Below are 17884 nucleotides of genomic sequence, written 5' to 3'. Positions count from 1 at the left end.
GTCAGACAGCAAGCTTCGGTCAACATGATGGATCCCATCGAACCCCATCGCCCCATGTCGCAGAGTCAGACAGCAAGAGGCCCTTCGGCCCATCGAGTCTGAATAACAACTTCCCTCCCCCCACCCACCCCCTTGACAATTTTAATCCCACTTCCCAGCATTCCCTGGCAAAGCTGAGATCGAATGCTTTGGGCGTCACTGGTCACTTGCCGCTGATGTTGTCTGGCGGGGGGGACATGGTCGTCCTGTCTGGTGATTTCGCCAGGTTGGCACCTCATTCTCAGGGATGCCCAGTGCTGCTCCTGGCATTCCCTCGGGCGGTCTCCATTGAACCAGGGCTGTCCTCCCCCCAGCGTTGATGGTAATGGTTGAGTGGGGGGGGGGATATGCGAAGCCGTGAGAGATTACAGGTTGTGCTGGAGTGCCACTCTGCTGCTGTTGAAGGCCCACAGCGCCTCACGGATGCCCGTTTTTGAGCAGCCAGCCCCGTCCCGTTGAGCACACACGGTGGAGGGCATTCTCAATGTGAAGGCGGGACTTGGTCTCCACAAGGAACTGTGCGGTGGTCACTCTGACCCATACTGGAGGAACAATGGGCTGGATTCCCCATGTCACACACTCTGACAATCCCTCCCATCTGGGAGCAGGCCACTCAGCCCATCGATTCCACACCGACCCTCTGAACACCATCCCAACCAGACTCGATCCCTGTAACCCTGTATGTCCCATGGCTAATCCACCCCTAACCTGCACATCCCTGAGCACAATGGGTAATTTAACATGGCTAATCCACCCCTAACCTGCACATCCCTGAGCACTATGGGTAATTTAGCATGGCCAATCCACCCTAACCTGCACATCCCTGAGCACCATGGGTAATTTAGCATGGCCAATCCACCCTAACCTGCACATCCCTGAGCACTATGGGTAATTTAACATGGCTAATCCACCCCTAACCTGCACATCCCTGAGCACTATGGGTAATTTAGCATGGCTAATCCACCCCTAACCTGCACATCCCTGAGCACTATGGGTAATTTAGCATGGCCAATCCACCCTAACCTGCACATCCCTGAGCACTATGGGTAATTTAGCATGGCCAATCCACCCTAACCTGCACATCCCTGAGCACAATGGGTAATTTAGCACGGCTAATCCACCCTAACCTGCACATCCCTGAGCACTATGGGTAATTTAGCATGGCCAATCCACCCTAACCTGCACATCCCTGAGCACTATGGGTAATTTAGCATGGCCAATCCACCCTAACCTGCACATCCCTGAGCACTGTGGGTAATTTAGCATGGCCAATCCACCCTAACCTGCACATCCCTGAGCACTATGGGTAATTTAGCATGGCCAATCCACCCTAACCTGCACATCCCTGAACACTATGGGTAATTTAACATGGCTAATCCACCCCTAACCTGCACATCCCTGAGCACTATGGGTAATTTAGCATGGCCAATCCACCCTAACCTGCACATCCCTGAGCACTATGGGTAATTTAGCATGGCCAATCCACCCTAACCTGCACATCCCTGAGCACTATGGGTAATTTAGCACGGCCAATCCACCCTAACCTGCACATCCCTGAGCACTGTGGGTAATTTAGCATGGCCAATCCACCCTAACCTGCACATCCCGGAGCACTATGGGTAATTTAGCATGGCCAATCCACTCTAACCTACACATCCCTGAACACTATGGGGCAATTTTCCAAGGCCAGTTCACCCGAACCTGCACATCCCTGAGCACTATGGGTAATTTAGCACGGCCAATCCATCCTAACCTGCACATCCCTGAGCACTGTGGGTAATTTCACATAGCCAATCCACCCTAACCTGCACATCCCTGAGCACTATGGGGCAATTTCCCATGGCCGGTTCACCCTGACCTGCACGTCTTTGGGACTGTGGGAGGAAACCGGAGCACCCGGAGGAAACCCACGCAGACACGGGGAAACGCCACACAGAAAGTCACCCGAGGCTGGAGCCGAACCAGGGTCCCTGGCGCTGTGAGGCAGCAGTGCTAACCACTGAGCCACCGTGCCGCCCTGAAAATCTCGGGTCAGAAACCTTTCCGAAAATAACAGCTGCCCTGTGACAATCGACAAGTGCAGGAACTGACTGCGCGGCCTTTATCCGAAGAGTATTCAGGTTCCCGCCGGGTTCAAAGCCGAGCGTGCCCTTGGGCTGGTTTTCCCCACTCATTCCTGACAGCGGCCTACGGGTCCCAATCAGGCCTGCCCACGTTGCCATCTCTCCCGTTGAGTCGTCTGCCCGGGAGATGTGGCCTTCTCTCAGCCTCCCTTGTAGGCCTCAGGAAGCCTCAGGGTGGGACTGGCACTGGGGAGGGGTGGTCATTGGCTGTGTCTGCCGACTGGACCCCTTGAACACCGAGCGGGGCTCCCGGGCCTGAGGCAGGCGGCAGTGCTCTGGCCGGAGAGGATTTGGGGTCCAACCGGAACCACCTGCTGCCTTAACCATCTCTCTTTCTCTCTCTCTCTCTCTCTCTCTCTGTGTGGGACTGAGGGGAGGGTGTTGCTCCAACTCTGGCGGTCGGAACGGCTGAGAGCATGCCCAGAGGAGCTGGCTGAGGAGTGGAGAGGGGTCGGGAAGAGACTGGAGAGGCTGGTTCGGAAGCAGGAACGCGCCCGGGAGAGCCAGCAGCCCTCAGTCCACGCCGCGAGGCCTAGTCAGCTTCCGAAGCCTGGGACGCCCCTGGGGGGCGGGGGGCTCGAAGCGAGGTGGCATCCCGCGTGAGGAAGCGTGACGGGGCCCCTCCTGCAGTCTCCGTTGGGTTAGATGGTAAATTTTGGTCTAAATGCAGAGGAATATCACACTTGTGGGAAAGGTCCAACCTCATATGTCCTGTATTGCTGAAAGTGGGATGTATGTGGTTAGACCTATGCCAGAGGTTGTGTATTCTTGCTCATCAAGGCCTGAACGTGCCATCTGACTGCAGCCCAGGATCGTCAGCCCCGGGTGTCTGACCCACCCGCAAGGGACAACATCACAGCGTGCAGGAAAAGAGCACGGTCTCCATCAGAAATCAGAAGGAAAGATTCTCTCTCTCTCTCTCTCTCCCCTGCTCGCTCAACGCGGAGCAGTCAGGTGACATGGCTTTGGCCAGAGAGAGACACTCGGCAGTCCTGGCCTGTCTTTCCGTTTGACTGTGAGGAAGGTTCCCCCTCAGCTTCCTCATGAAGACGGTGCTCCTTCTGTCACAGCCTATCAAATCTCCAGAGGCTGGGCCTGTGGTGACAGGATCACTGGATCTCCCATCGAAGTGCGAACACTCGGAGGAAGTGGGATTCAAAATTCGGACACGCATCTCAAGTGTGCCGCTCATCCTATCTGGGTCGGTAATATCCCGTTTGTGTTGGACTGAATTGAATTTATTGTCCCGTGTACCGAGACACAGTGAAAAGCTTTGTCTTGCGAGCAATACAGGCCGATCACAGAGTTAAGGAGCATCGATAAGTAAATAATAGGTAAACAGCAGCAAAAACAAAAACACAGGGACAGGCGAATGTTAAGAGTTTGTGAGTCCATTCAGTATTCTAACAACAGTAGGGTAGAAACTGTTCCGAAACCAGCTGGTGGGTGTGTTCAGGCTTCTGTACCTTCCCCCCCGATGGTAGAGGTTGTAGAAAAACATTGCCAGGGTGGGATGGATCTTTGAGAATGCTGGAGGCCTTTCCCTGACAGTGGGCCTGGTAGATGGATTCTATAGATGGGAGGTTGGCCTTTGGGATTGTCTGAGTTCACCCCTCTCTGTAACCGTCTCCGATATTGAATGGTACAGTTGCCGTACCAGGTAGTGATACATCCAGGCAGAATGGCACACCTATAAAAGTTGGCAAGGGTATTCACCATCGTGCCACATTCCCTCTGCTGCCTGAGGAGGAAGAGACGTTGTTGGGCCTTTGTAACCAGTACATCCACATGAAGAGTCCAAGAAAGTTTGTTGTGGATGACCCACTCCCAGGAGCTTGACACTCTCCCTCATTCCACCTCTGTGCTGTTAATGTGTAGGGGGACATGAGTAACATCCTGTGGAAAGTCACTAATGAGTTCCTTGGTTTTGCCGGCATTGAGAGCTCGGTTGTTCTCAGTGCACCATCTTCCACCTCCCGTCTGTAGTCTGTTTCATCGCCGACTGTGGTGGTGTCATTAGTGAACTTGTAAATGGCATTAGTCTGATATTTGGTGACGCAGTCATGGGTGTCCCGTGAGTATATTTTGGGAGAGGAATCTCCCATCTTCACCCGGTCTGGCCGACAAGTGACTCCAGACCCACAGCAATGTGAGTGACATTCTGCTGCGCCCAGAACAGCTGCTGAGAACGAATTGGCTCAGGGGCCGATTAATGTGACCGAATTCACCCTGCAGTTCGACAGGAACGGAGCTCAGAGCCTTCTCGCTCAGTTTACAGGTGGAGGGACGGGTAGTGTTGAGGAGGCGGCGGGGGAAGGATTTGGACAGATGAGGAGAGTGGGCAAGGAAGTGGCAGACGGAGTACGACGTGGGGAATTGTGAGGTGACGCACTTTGGTCAGGAGATGAGAGCCGTGGACGAAATGGGGAAAGGTCTTCAGAAATGGGAAGCACAAAGGGCTTTGGGAGTTCCGAGTTCAGGATTCTCTTCAGGTTAAGGTGTGGGTTCAGTTAGCGGTCAGGAAAGCCAATGCAGTGTTAGCATTCACTTCCAGAGAGCTGGATGTGGTCAGACCCCATTTGGAAAAAAAGGTGAGCAGTTTGAGGCCCGGTATCTATTCTCGGAGGGTTTTATACGGATGATCCCCGGGATGAAGGGCTTGCTGTATGAGGAGCATTCACCCAGATATAACAAGCAGAGTTGCTAAAGGGGGAACTGGTCGATGTGGTATATTTGGATTTCCAGATCAGGCAACTCAGGAAAAGTTATTGCCTGAAAGAGAAGCTGATGTGTCAGTACGGTTTGGGGATGAGTTGCCTCACAAGCCAGACAGTTAGGATGAATGGGTCTTTTCCAGAGCTATCTAACGGAACGGATCACAGGATCAGCTTACTCAGTTAGTGTGTGTGTGTGTGTGAGCGATTAGGAAGGTGAGGCAGATTGTCATTGGTGCAATTCTGCTGGCAAGACAGAAACAGGAGGGAGGGAGTGTCAGGGGGATGGTATAGGAATCTGCACAGAGAGAGAAGCTCAAACCAAGACCTGCGGTCACTGGAGATCTGAGTCAAACACACATTTCTGCAGGATTGCAGCAGGACCTGCAGCATGCATGGGGAGAGAGAGAGAGAGAGAGAGACACACACACACACACACTGGAGAGAGAGAGAGACACACACACTGGAGAGAGAGAGAGACACACACACACACACTGGAGAGAGAGAGAGACACACACACTGGAGAGAGAGAGACACACACACACACACACTGGAGAGAGAGAGAGACACACACACTGGAGAGAGAGAGAGACACACACACTGGAGAGAGAGAGAGAGAGACACACACACACTGGAGAGAGAGAGAGACACACACACTGGAGAGAGAGAGAGAGACACACACACACACTGTAGAGAGAGAGAGAGAAAGAGAGACAGAGACACACACTGGACAGAGAGGGAGACACACACACACTGTAGAGAGAGAGAGACACACACACTCGAGAGAGAGAGAGAGAGACACACACTGGAGAGAGAGAGAGAGACACACACACACACACACTGTAGAGAGAGAGAGAGAAAGAGAGAGAGAGAGACACACACACTGGAGAGAGAGGGAGAGACAGAGAGACACACATACACTGGAGAGAGACAGAGAGAGACACACAGGAGAGAGAAAGACACACACGATGGAGCGAGAGAGAGAGAGACACTGGAGAGAGAGAGAGAGACAGAGACACACAATGGAGAGAGAGAGAGAGAGACACAGAGAGAGAGGTGGTTTCTGCTCAACTCTGTTTTGAAACTGCACCGCTGCCCACCACCTCCTCCCAAACTGAGACCTCACATTGGAGATTCTCTCACATGGGGAAAACACCCTCCCTCCATCTACTCCATCTTCCGTTCCTCAGTTGGATCCCCACTCCCCCATTCCTCTGAACTCAAGCGAGCGTGGGCCTAAACTGCTCAATCCGGACCGATCCAGTGGTCAGGATTTGGACAAGCTCCAACTCCTCATTGGTGGAGCTGGTGTGAACTTGCTTCCCTGGGCTGGATGTTCAGTTGCCTCCTTGTCCCCAGTCCCTCACCACCTCCCTGAGGTGTGATTACTGGTACACAGCTCACACACACACACACACACACACACACACACGGGGGGAAGGAGGGTGGAGCTGCAGGAGATTTGGGATCACAGGCCGAAGGTGGACATGCCATTGGTTTATTTAATATCCATCACCCCCACCCCCTCACAACCCCCAAAACTCTGGGATCTGGGACCCCTCATTCTCAACACTCACTGAGCAATGAGAAAGGAACGTTCCCTCACTGGCAGGGGCTTGCCCTGCTGCATTTGTATAGCGCCTTGGTGAGACTGCGCCTGGAGCACAGTGTCCCTTTCTGGGGTCCTCAGCCCCTTACCAGTGAGGAGGTGCAGAGTGCTGCACTGGGCTGGTGGGATTCTCCTCAGAGGAGACATTGAGGAGGTAGGACCTGTACTGCCTCAGTGTCCAGGTGATCCCAGTGGACCATTCCAACAGGGTCGGTACAGGTGATCCCATTGGACCATTCCAACAGGGTCGGTACAAGTGATCCCATTGGACCATTCCAACAGGGTCGGTACAGGTGATCCCATTGGACCATTCCAACAGGATAGGTACAGGTAATCACATTGGTGTGTGCGTGTGCACACATGTCTGTGTGTCGGTCTGTCTATGTTTGCGCGCGATGTCTGTGTGGGTATGTGTCTGTCTATGTGTGTCTGTGCGTGTGTCCGTGCGCATGTCTGTCTGTGTGCGCGTGTCTGTCTGGGTGTGTGCCTTTTGTGTGCATGCAATGTCTGTGTATGTCAGTCTGTCTGGGTGTGTGCCTGTGTGTGCATGCAATGTCTGTGTGTGTCAGTCTGTCTGGGTGTGTGCCTGTGTGTGCATGCAATGTCTGTGTGTGTCAGTCTGTCTGTCTATGTGTGGCTGGGTGTGTCAGTCTGTCTATCTGTGTGTGTCTGTGTCTGTCTGTGGCTGTGTGTGTGTGTCTGTCTATGTGTGGCTGTATCTGTCAGTCAGTCTATCTATGTGTGGCTGTGTGTGTCTGTCTATGTGTGGCTGTGTGTGTCTGTCTATGTGTGTCAGTCAGTCTGTCTATGTGTGGCTGTGTGTGTCAGTCTGTCTGTGTGTGTCAGTCTGTCTGTCTGTGTGTGGCTGTGTGTGGGTCTGTCTCTCTTTGTGTGGCCGTGTGTGTCAGTCATTCTGTCTATGTGTGGCTGTGTGTGTGTGTCTGTCTATGTGTGTCAGTCAGTCTGTCTGTGTGTGGCTGTGTGTGTCAGTCTGTCTGTCTGTGTGTGGCTGTGTGTGGGTCTGTCTCTCTTTGTGTGGCCGTGTGTGTCAGTCATTCTGTCTATGTGTGGCTGTGTGTGTGTGTCTGTCTATGTGTGTCGGTCAGTCTGTCTGTGTGTGGCTGTGTGTGTCAGTCTGTCTGTCTGTGTGTGGCTGTGTGTGTGTGTCTGTCTATGTGTGTCGGTCAGTCTGTCTGTGTGTGGCTGTGTGTGTCAGTCTGTCTGTCTGTGTGTGGCTGTGTGGGGGTCTGTCTCTCTTTGTGTGGCCGTGTGTGTCAGTCATTCTGTCTATGTGTGGCTGTGTGTGTGTGTCTGTCTGTGTGTGTCAGTCAGTCTGTCTATGTGTGGCTATGTGTGTCAGTCTGTCTGTGTGTGGCTGTGTGTGTCTGTCTGTCTGTCTGTGGCTGTGTGTGTCTGTCTGTCTATGTGTGGCTGTGTGTGTCAGTCTGTCTGTCTGTGTGTGGCTGCGTGTGTCAGTCTGTCTGTTTGTGTGTGGCTGTGTGTCTTTGTGTGCGCGCGTCTGTGTGTGTGTGTGTGTGTGTGTGTGTGTGTGCCTGTGCGCGCGTGCAATGTCTGGGTGTGGGTGTGTGCGTATGTATGGGTATGTGTCTCTGTATGTGTGAAACACTCTCTCTCTCTCTCTGTCTCTCTCTCGCTGGTCTCTGAATGTGACAATGACCCCGGTGTGTCAGAATGGAAGATGCTGTCAGTTGTTGGGTCAAGTGCCTCTAGGGTGGTGGACCTTTCCCAGAGCCAGTGCCTCTGTCAGGCCGAAAGCCTGACTTTAGCCGTACTGTTGATACTGGCTGCATTTTGCCCCTACGTGTGGGGGGCGGGGTGGTGCTGTGAGCTGGAGTGGGATACACATTGACAGGGAAGGTGATGAGAAGGGGGTGCTGAGTCTGGTCGAGTCCTGCACGCTGTTTCCCATCCCTCAGGGATACCCGCCACATTGGGGCTTTTCCGTGGGACGGGGAATCTGGGGGCAGAGATGGTGCTCCTAATGCTGCGAGCCCTGCTATCCCTAACCCCTTCCTCACAGCAGGCTCCGGACCCTCCTCTGAGTTATGAGGGCTGGGGCAGTGGTTTGCTTGCTGTTCCAGTTTTAGGTTCATTTGTGGGTCGTGGGTGTCACTGGCTGGGCCCAGCATTTATTGCCCTGTTCCCCCCCCAACTGCCCCCTTGTGAAGGTGGGGGGGGGGGGGGGTGAGCTGCCTTCCTGAACCGCTGCGGTCCCGTGTGGTGTAGGGACCTCCCACACACAACACACCCTGAGGGAGGGAGTCCCAGGATTCTGACCCAACGGCCGATATATTTCCGAGTTGTGGAGGGTGAGGGGCCCGGAGGGGAACTTGCAGGGGTGGGGGGTGGTGTTCCCATGTACCCGCTGCCCCTTGTCCTTCCTGATGGAAGTGGCCGTGGGGTTTGGAAGGTGCTGCCTGAGGAGCCTGGGGGAGTTGCTGTAGATGGTACCCACTGCTGCTACTGAGCGTCGGGCGGGGTGTGGAGGGAGTGGGGGGTTTGTGGGTGTGGGGACAATCGAGCGGGGGGGCTGCTTTGTCCCTGGATGGTGTCGAGCTTCTCGAGTGTTGTTGGAGCTGTCCCCCATCCAGGGCAAGTGGGGAGTATTCCCTCACACACCCTCCTGACTTGGGCCTGGTCGATGGTGGGGACAGGCTTTGGGGGGGGATGCAGGAGGCGGGGGTGACTCACTGCAGGATTCAGGTCAGAGTTTGAGGGGAAGGTTTGGTCCTCAGAGACAAAACGCCAGCTCGGGACCCCCCGTGGACTCTCAGTTACGCCTTCAGGAGGAACAACATCTCATCTTCAGGCAAGATACTTGCCTACCTTAGTAAGTTTGCAGATGACACCAAAATTGGAGGTGTAGTGGACAGCGAAGAGGGTTACCTCAGATTACAACAGGATCTGGACCAGATGGGCCAATGGGCTGAGGAGTGGCAGATGGAGTTTAATTCAGATAAATGCGAGGCGCTGCATTTTGGGAAAGCAAATCTTCCCAGGATTGATACGCTTAATGGTAAGGTCCTAGGGAGTGTTGCTGAACAAAGAGACCTTGGAGTGCAGGTTCATAGCTCCTTGAAAGTCGAGTCGCAGGTAGATAGGATAGTGAAGGAGGTGTTTGGTATGCTTTCCTTCATTGGTCAGAGTATTGAGTACAGGAGTTGGGAGGTCACGATGTGGCTGTAAGGGACATTGGGTAGGCCACTTGGAATATTGTGTGCAATTCTGGTCTCCTTCCTATCGGAAAGATGTTGTGAAACTTGAAAGGGTTCAGAAAAGATTTACAAGGATGTTGCCAGGGTTGGAGGGCTTGAGCTACAGGGAGAGGCTGAACAGGCTGGGGCTGTTTTCCCTGGAGCATCGGAGGCTGAGGGGTAACCTTACAGAGGTTTACAAAATTATGAGGGGCATGGATAAGATAAATAGGCAAAGTCTTTTCCCTGGGTTGGGGGAGTCCAGAACTAGAGGGGCATAGGTTTAGGGTGAGAGGGGAAAGATATAAAAGAGACCTAAGGGGCAACTTTTTCATGCAGAGGGTGGTACGTGTGTGGAATGAGCTGCCAGAGGAAGTGGTGGAGGCTGGTACAACTGCAACATTAAAGAGGCATCTGGATGGGTATATGAATAGGAAGGGTTTGGAGGGATATGGGCCGGGTGCTGGCAGGTGGGACTAGATTGGGTTGGGATATCTGGGTCAGCGTGGACGGTTGGACCGAAGGGTCTGTTTCCGTGCTGTACATCTCTATGACTCTTTTGGGCTGAGTACTGAGTTCAGCACCTTCAGATTGTGAATTTACACCTCCCCCCCTATTGCTTGCAGCATCACTCGTTCCATTCTCTGTCAGGTCCTCTGTCTCTCTCACTTCCTCTCTCCCCTCCAACCATCCCTCCCAATCGGGACAGTCCCCGCGAGACTTCACATCAGCTCTGGTAAAGAGTCATCTGCACTCGAAATGTTAGCGCTATCTCTCTGGATGCTGCCTGAACTCACTGTGATCTCCAGCATTGGGCTGTTTTCAATACAAGTGAGGTGTCAAGAAGGGAAAATTCCCTGTGGAAATGATCTCTCTGGGGTATGGAGTCTCCATGCATATCTCTGTGGTGTATCTGGTGCTGAGACTGAGGTGGACGGTAGAGAGAATTCCCTGTGGCAGTGATCTCCAGCTCTCTAACCTCGCTGGCTTCCACTGAGATGGGCCTGGTCTCTGTGGTTCCTTCCTCCCCCCTGTCCCTACTCACTCGCCTCCCGTTCTAACCCGATCTTTGTGTTTGATCGTTCACAGAATGGGCTCAATGGCCTGCACCTGGCCTCGAAGGAAGGTCACGTCAAGGTGGTGTCGGAGCTCTTACACAACGGCATTGCCCTGGAGACTGTCACCAAGGTGAGGCTGAGGCTGAGGGGGGTGGTGCGGGGAGATACCAGGTACGTCAGTGACAGCAGTGAGGACAAGCCAGTGCCCTCTGACCTGGCCTTTCCCCACCGTACTGTCACTGTCACAGCACACTCTCCCTGTCCCTGTGACCACTCCATTTCCCTTCACTTCCATGACATCTCCTGTTACCATCATTCCCACCCTCTAGCCCCTATTCCACACCTTCCCAGTAAACCATTCCACCCGTCCCACTCCCTCCTCTCTGTCCGCCCTCTCTCTGCGGCTTCTGGAGGGTTTCATTGACCAGAAGCGAGTGTTTCACCCTCCACAACACTCAGGGCTGAGCGCTTCCAGAGTTCATTCACTGCTGACAGGCTGCAGTGCAGCAACATCAAGGCAGAGTGTGGGTGTCTGTGTCTGTGTGTGTGGGTGTCTGTGTCTGTGTGTGTGTGTGTGGGGGGGCTCTGTGTGTGTGTGTGAGGGGGGGGCTCTGTGTGTGTGTGTGAGGGGGGCTCTGTGTGGGGGGGGCTCTGTGTGTGGGGGGGGCTCTGTGTGTGTGTGTGGGGGGGGCTCTGTGTGTGTCTGTGGGGGGGGGGCTCTGTGTGTGTGTGTGGGGGGGGCTCTGTGTGTGTGTGTGTGGGGGGGGCTCTGTGTGTGTGTGTGTGTGGGGGGCTCTGTGTGTGTGTGTGGGGGGGCTCTGTGTGTGTGTGTGTGGGGGGCTCTGTGTGTGTGTGTCTGTGGGGGGGCTCTGTGTGTGTGTGTGTGGGGGGGCTCTGTGTGTGGGGGGGGCTCTGTGTGTGTGTGTGGGGGGCTCTGTGTGTGGGGGGCTCTGTGTGTGGGGGGGCTCTGTGTGTGAGGGGGTCTCTGTGTGTGGGGGGGGCTCTGTGTGTCTGTGTGTGGGGGCTCTGTGTGTCTGTGTGTGGGGGGGCTCTGTGTGTGTGGGGGGGACTTTGTCTGTGGGGGGGGCTCTGTGTGTGTGTGTGGGGGGGGCTCTGTGTGTGTGTGGGGGGGCTCTGTGTGTGGGGGGGCTCTGTGTGTGTGGGGGGGCTCTGTGTGTCTGTGTGTGTGGGGGGCTCTGTGTGTGTGGGGGGGGTCTGTGTGTGGGGGGGTCTGTGTGTGTGGGGGGCTCTGTGTGTGTGGGGGGGGTCTGTGTGTGGGGGGGGCTCTGTGTGTGTGTGTGGGGGTCTGTGTGTGTGTGGGGGGGGTCTGTGTGTGTGGGGGGGCTCTGTGTGTGTGGGGGGCTCTGTGTGGGGGGGGCTCTGTGTGTCTGTGTGTGGGGGGGGCTCTGTGTGTGTGTGTGGGGGGGCTCTGAGTGTGGGGGGGGCTCTGTGTGTGTGGGGGGGCTCTGTGTGTCTGTGTGTGTGGGGGGCTCTGTGTGTGTGGGGGGGGTCTGTGTGTGGGGGGGCTCTGTGTGTCTGTGTGTGTGGGGGGGCTCTGTGTGTCTGTGTGTGGGGGGGCGTCTGTGTGTGGGGGGGGTCTGTGTGTGTGGGGGGGTCTGTGTGTGGGGGGGGCTCTGTGTGTGTGTGTGGGGGGGGCTCTGTGTGGGGGGGCTCTGTGTGTGTGGGGGGGCTCTGTGTGTGTGGGGGGGCTCTGTGTGGGGGGGGCTCTGTGTGTCTGTGTGTGTGGGGGGCTCTGTGTGTGTGGGAGGGGCTCTGTGTGTGGGGGGCTCTGTGTGTGGGGGGGGCTCTGTGTGTGGGGGCGCTCTGTGTGTGTGGGGGGGCTCTGTGTGTGTGGGGGGGGGGTTTGTGTGTGGGGGGGCTCTGTGTGTCTGTGTGTGTGGGGGGCTCTGTGTGTGTGGGGGGGCTCTGTGTGTGGGGGGGGCTCTGTGTGTGTGTGTGTGGGGGGCTCTGTGTGTCTGTGTGTGTGGGGGGCTCTGTGTGTGTGGGGGGGGCTCTGTGTGTGTGTGTGTGGGGGGCTCTGTGTGTGTGTGTGTGGGGGGCTCTGTGTGTGTGTGGGGGGGGCTGTGTGTGTGTGTGGGGGCTCTGTGTGTGTGTGTGGGGGGGCTCTGTGTGTGTGTGGGGGGGGCTCTGTGTGGGGGGGGCTCTGTGTGTGTGTGTGTGGGGGGGCTCTGTGTGTGTGTGTGGGGGAGCTCTGTGTGTGTGTGTGGGGGGGCTCTGTGTGTGTGGGGGGGGGCTGTGTGTGTGTGTGGGGGGGGTTGTGTGTGTGTGGGGGGGTTGTGTGTGTGTGTGGGGGGGCTCTGTGTGTGTGTGTGTGGGGGGGCTCTGTGTGTGTGTGTGGGGGGGGGGGGCTGTGTGAGTGTGTGTGTGTGTGTGTGTGTCTGTGTGAGTGTGTGTGTGTGTGTGTGTCTGTGTGTCTGTGTGAGTGTGTCTGTGTGTGTGTGTGTGTGTGTATCTCCGAGCATCGCCTGTTGCTGTGAAGGACATTCCCCAGGGAGGTGTGACTGGTTGTCCTGTTCTCCCCCCTGTCGGGGAATAGAGTGTGGGGTGGAGAGGGAACTGCTTCTCGAGCCCAGGTCCTGAGCTCTGGGGTCAGCTGGGGTTTGGCAGCTGTGCTGTCGGTCACACTGCTGCTGTTGAGCAGGCTTGGGAAGCCTCACTGTTGGTGGGTATCCCTTGTCCCCAGCATCCCGGCCTGGCTGTTTCTGGGAATAACACTGTGTGTGTGTGTGTGTGTGTACATTTGTACCTTGCAGAAGGGGAACACAGCACTGCACATCGCAGCACTGGCTGGGCAGGATCAGGTCGTCAAAGAGCTCGTTCACTATGGAGCAAACATCAACGCTCAGTCTCAGGTAAGGAGCGGGGCCAGACTCCAGGCTTCATGGGGACATGGGCCTGCACTCCTTCCGTTCTCATCTCCCTCTCTGCCTGTCTCCCTCCCTCTCTGCCTGTCTCCCTCCCTCTCTGCCTGTCTCCCTCCCTCTCTGCCCATCTCCCTCCCTCTCTGCCTGTCTCCCTCCCTCTCTGCCTGTCTCCCTCCCTCTCTGCCCATCTCCCTCCCTCTCTGCCCGTCTCCCTCCCTCTCTCCCCCCCTTCCTCTCTCCCTCCCTTCCCCCTCTCTCCCCCTCTCTCCCCCACTCTCCCCCCTCGCTCTGTTCCCCCTCGCTCTCCCCTCCTGTGCCTTTCCCCCTTGTTTGCACTCTGACTGGGGATGAGACCCTGAGCTCAGGGTTTGCCCAGGTATCTGCCCAGCTGTCCCAGCTTCAGCAAACCCCGGGCGGTTCCACACCAAGGGGAACTGGGGAGAACCTGTCCTGTCTCCCTGGGATCTGCTGGATCAGATCCCTTTGATCCGAAAGGATACCGTGCAAGTGCTGTGAAGATTGACCGGATGGGAACGTCCCGTCACGCCCTCCGAGTTGGGGTTCCCTGACGGACTGGAGTATGCGCAGGGAGAGGCCGTTCAGCCCCAGGTCCTTTCCCATGAATCCCATGGGAACGCTGACATGGCACATCCTCCCCGTTCTCTCCCTGTGGGAAAGAATGCCTGGGTTCCCCCCTGCTCCACATCTCATCCATTCGACATTTCAACTCCCCCCTCCCACTCTGCCGAGGACATGGAGGTCCTGGGCCTCCTTCACTGCCGCTCCCTCACCACCAGACGCCTGGAGGAAGAACGCCTCATCTTCCGCCTCGGAACACTTCAACCCCAGGGCATCAATGTGGACTTCAACAGTTTCCTCATTTCCCCTTTCCCCACCTCATCCGAGTTCCAAACTTCCAGCTCAGCACTGTCCCCATGACCTGTCCTACCTGCTTATCTTCCTTCCCACCTATCCACTCCACCCTCCTCCCTGACCTATCACCTTTAGCCCCACCTCCAACCACCTATCGCACTCTCAGCTAGTTCCACCCCCAGCCCCACACCCCCTCCCATTTATCTCTCCACCCTCAAGGCTCCCAGCCTCATTCCTGAAGAAGGGCTCCTGCCCGAAACGTCGATTCTCCTGCTCCTTGGACGCTGCCTGACCTGCTGCGTTTTTCCAGCACCACCCCTGATCAGTAGTTCTCACTCTCTCCACATAGTCCATTGGGTCATCCCAGGGCCTGGGGCTCACCTACCTGTTGCTGGCTGTCCTTGTACATTGATCCCTCAGAGTCCCTCTATCTGTCGGTCTGAGTGGGGACACCCAGCCAGGACAGGTTCTATCCGGGTGCAACTCCCTCTGCCTCGGACAGGAAGGAACGACAGAGCTGTCTTCACAGTCCAGACCATCTCACAAACCAACCACACACCCATTGGCTCCACCGGGCACTCCCCACTGCCTCGGGAAAGCAGCCGAGCCGATCAGGGCTCCCTCCCTTCCAAGGTGAGAATCTCTCCCGTTGGTCAGAGCAGACACACACCAACAGAGTCAGGACCAGCTCCTTCCCTGCGGTTATCTCTCGCCCTGAGAGACGTCGACTCTCCTGCTCCTCGGATGCTGTCTGACCTGCTGTGATCTTCCAGCGCCACACTCTGACCGAGACTCTGACCTCCAGCATCGGCAGCCCTCACTGCCTCCAGACCGACAGACGCTGTCACAGATTCGAGCAGAGGTCTGCCCACCCTTCCCCCAGCTTCTCCCAGATCGCAGTCACACTGTGTTGAGTTCTCTTACCCTGATGGACTGAGGTCAGGGGTGGTTGCCTGGATGGTGCAAGGTCAGTGCTTGTCCCTGGATCTTGGTCTGCGTGTCAGGAGCAAATCTGATCACACCGAGTGACTGTGTTAAGGGTTTGCCCCTGTACCCAGCTGTGCCCAGTGCATGGTCCTCAGAATGAACCTTCCTCTCTGATAGCTGCAGGGCCATAGGCAAAATGAGCCGTTCACTCCCATCCAGAGTTGACGTAAGCCCATATCCGTGCGCTGGTCCACGCTGAATGTGAAAGGTTTTCCCCCTCGGAGATGCTGTGGGAACCTTCATTGTAATGGATCGCGGATGGTGAGATAGCCTCTCAGCCGATCAGGATGCAGGAATTCCTGACTGTTGGTATCTTGACTCTGTGCCCACAGAAAGGATTCACCCCACTCTATATGGCTGCACAGGAAAATCACCTCGACGTGGTCAAGTTCCTGCTGGAAAATGGCGCCAACCAAAACGTGGCCACTGAGGTGAGTCAGTTGGACGGTGCTGCCCGGCCTTGCAGAGGGCAAAGCCCAACTGTTCAGAACTGCTGCAGTCTCAGCTTCACTGGCATGGCTGTGTGTCTGTCAGTGTCTCTGACCAGTTACACACTGCGTCGGAGTGTATACCAGGGATGTGTGTGTGTGTGTGTGAGAGGGAGTGTGTGTGTGTGTGTGTGTGTATGGGAGTGGGAGAGAGGATGTGTGTGTGTGGGAGGGTGTGTGAGAGAGCAGATGTGTGTGTGTGTGTGGGATAGTGTGTGAGAGAGCAGATGTGTGTGTGTGTGGGACAGTGTGTGAGAGAGCAGATGTGTGTGTGTGTGTGGGAGAGTGTGTGAGAGAGCAGATGTGTGTGTGTGTGGGAGAGTGTGTGAGAGAGCAGATGTGTGTGTGTGTGGGACAGTGTGTGAGAGAGCAGATGTGTGTGTGTGTGTGGGAGAGTGTGTGAGAGAGCAGATGTGTGTGTGTGTGGGAGAGTGTGTGAGAGAGCAGATGTGTGTGTGTGTGGGACAGTGTGTGAGAGAGCAGGTGTGTGTGTGTGTGTGGGAGAGTGTGTGAGAGAGCAGATGTGTGTGTGTGTGTGGGAGAGTGTGTGAGAGAGCAGATGTGTGTGTGTGTGTGGGAGAGTGTGTGAGAGAGCAGATGTGTGTGTGTGGGAGGGTGTGTGAGAGAGCAGATGTGTGTGTGTGTGTGGGAGAGTGTGTGAGAGAGCAGATGTGTGTGTGTGTGGGACAGTGTGTGAGAGAGCAGGTGTGTGTGTGTGGGAGAGTGTGTGAGAGAGCAGATGTGTGTGTGTGTGTGGGAGAGTGTGTGAGAGAGCAGATGTGTGTGTGTGTGTGGGAGGGTGTGTGAGAGAGCAGATGTGTGTGTGTGTGTGTGGGAGAGTGTGTGAGAGAGCAGATGTGTGTGTGTGGGACAGTGTGTGAGAGAGCAGATGTGTGTGTGTATGTGGGAGGGTGTGTGAGAGAGCAGATGTGTGTGTGTGTGGGAGGGTGTGTGAGAGAGCAGGTGTGTGTGTGTGTGTGGGAGAGTGTGTGAGAGAGCAGATGTGTGTGTGTGTGGGAGAGTGTGTGAGAGAGCAGATGTGTGTGTGTGTGGGACAGTGTGTGAGAGAGCAGGTGTGTGTGTGTGTGTGGGAGAGTGTGTGAGAGAGCAGATGTGTGTGTGTGTGTGGGAGGGTGTGTGAGAGAGCAGATGTGTGTGTGGGGGACAGTGTGTGAGAGAGCAGATGTGTGTGTGTATGTGGGAGTGTGTGTGTGGGACAGTGTGTGAGAGAGCAGATGTGTGTGTGTATGTGGGAGTGTGTGTGTGGGACAGTGTGTGAGAGAGCAGATGTGTGTGTGTATGTGGGAGTGTGTGTGTGGGAGGGTGTGTGAGAGAGCAGATGTGTGTGTGTGTGGGAGGGTGTGTGAGAGAGCAGATGTGTGTGTGTGTGTGGGAGGGTGTGTGAGAGAGCAGATGTGTGTGTGTGTGGGAGGGTGTGTGAGAGAGCAGATGTGTGTGTGTGTGTGTGTGGGAGAGTGTGTGAGAGAGCAGATGTGTGTGTGTGTGTGGGAGAGTGTGTGAGAGAGCAGATGTGTGTGTGTGTGGGACAGTGTGTGAGAGAGCAGGTGTGTGTGTGTGTGGGAGAGTGTGTGAGAGAGCAGATGTGTGTGTGTGTGGGAGGGTGTGTGAGAGAGCAGATGTGTGTGTGTGTGTGTGTGGGAGGGTGTGTGAGAGAGCAGATGTGTGTGTGTGTGTGTGTGGGAGGGTGTGTGAGAGAGCAGATGTGTGTGTGTGTGTGGGAGAGTGTGTGAGAGAGCAGATGTGTGTGTGTGTGTGTGTGGGAGGGTGTGTGAGAGAGCAGATGTGTGTGTGTGTGGGACAGTGTGTGAGAGAGCAGGTGTGTGTGTGTGTGTGGGAGAGTGTGTGAGAGAGCAGATGTGTGTGTGTGTGTGG

General features: G+C 55.7%; 1 protein-coding gene across 4 annotated transcripts in view; it reads left to right on the top strand.

Annotated features, from left to right (window-relative positions):
* The window catches only part of LOC132837026 (ankyrin-1-like), a 262828-nt gene that overhangs the window by 118004 nt on the left and 126940 nt on the right, over positions 1-17884 (top strand). For all 4 annotated transcript variants that reach the window (XM_060856676.1, XM_060856674.1, XM_060856675.1 and 1 more), the window contains exons 3-5: positions 10790-10888; positions 13533-13631; positions 15836-15934. In XM_060856676.1, coding sequence (XP_060712659.1) covers positions 10790-10888; positions 13533-13631; positions 15836-15934 — 297 coding nt within the window. The remainder of the gene's footprint in view (positions 1-10789; positions 10889-13532; positions 13632-15835; positions 15935-17884) is intronic.

This window comes from Hemiscyllium ocellatum, chromosome 48 (assembly GCF_020745735.1).
Source record: "Hemiscyllium ocellatum isolate sHemOce1 chromosome 48, sHemOce1.pat.X.cur, whole genome shotgun sequence".
NCBI lineage: Eukaryota > Metazoa > Chordata > Chondrichthyes > Orectolobiformes > Hemiscylliidae > Hemiscyllium > Hemiscyllium ocellatum.
This window is presented reverse-complemented; position numbering and strand designations above follow the sequence as displayed.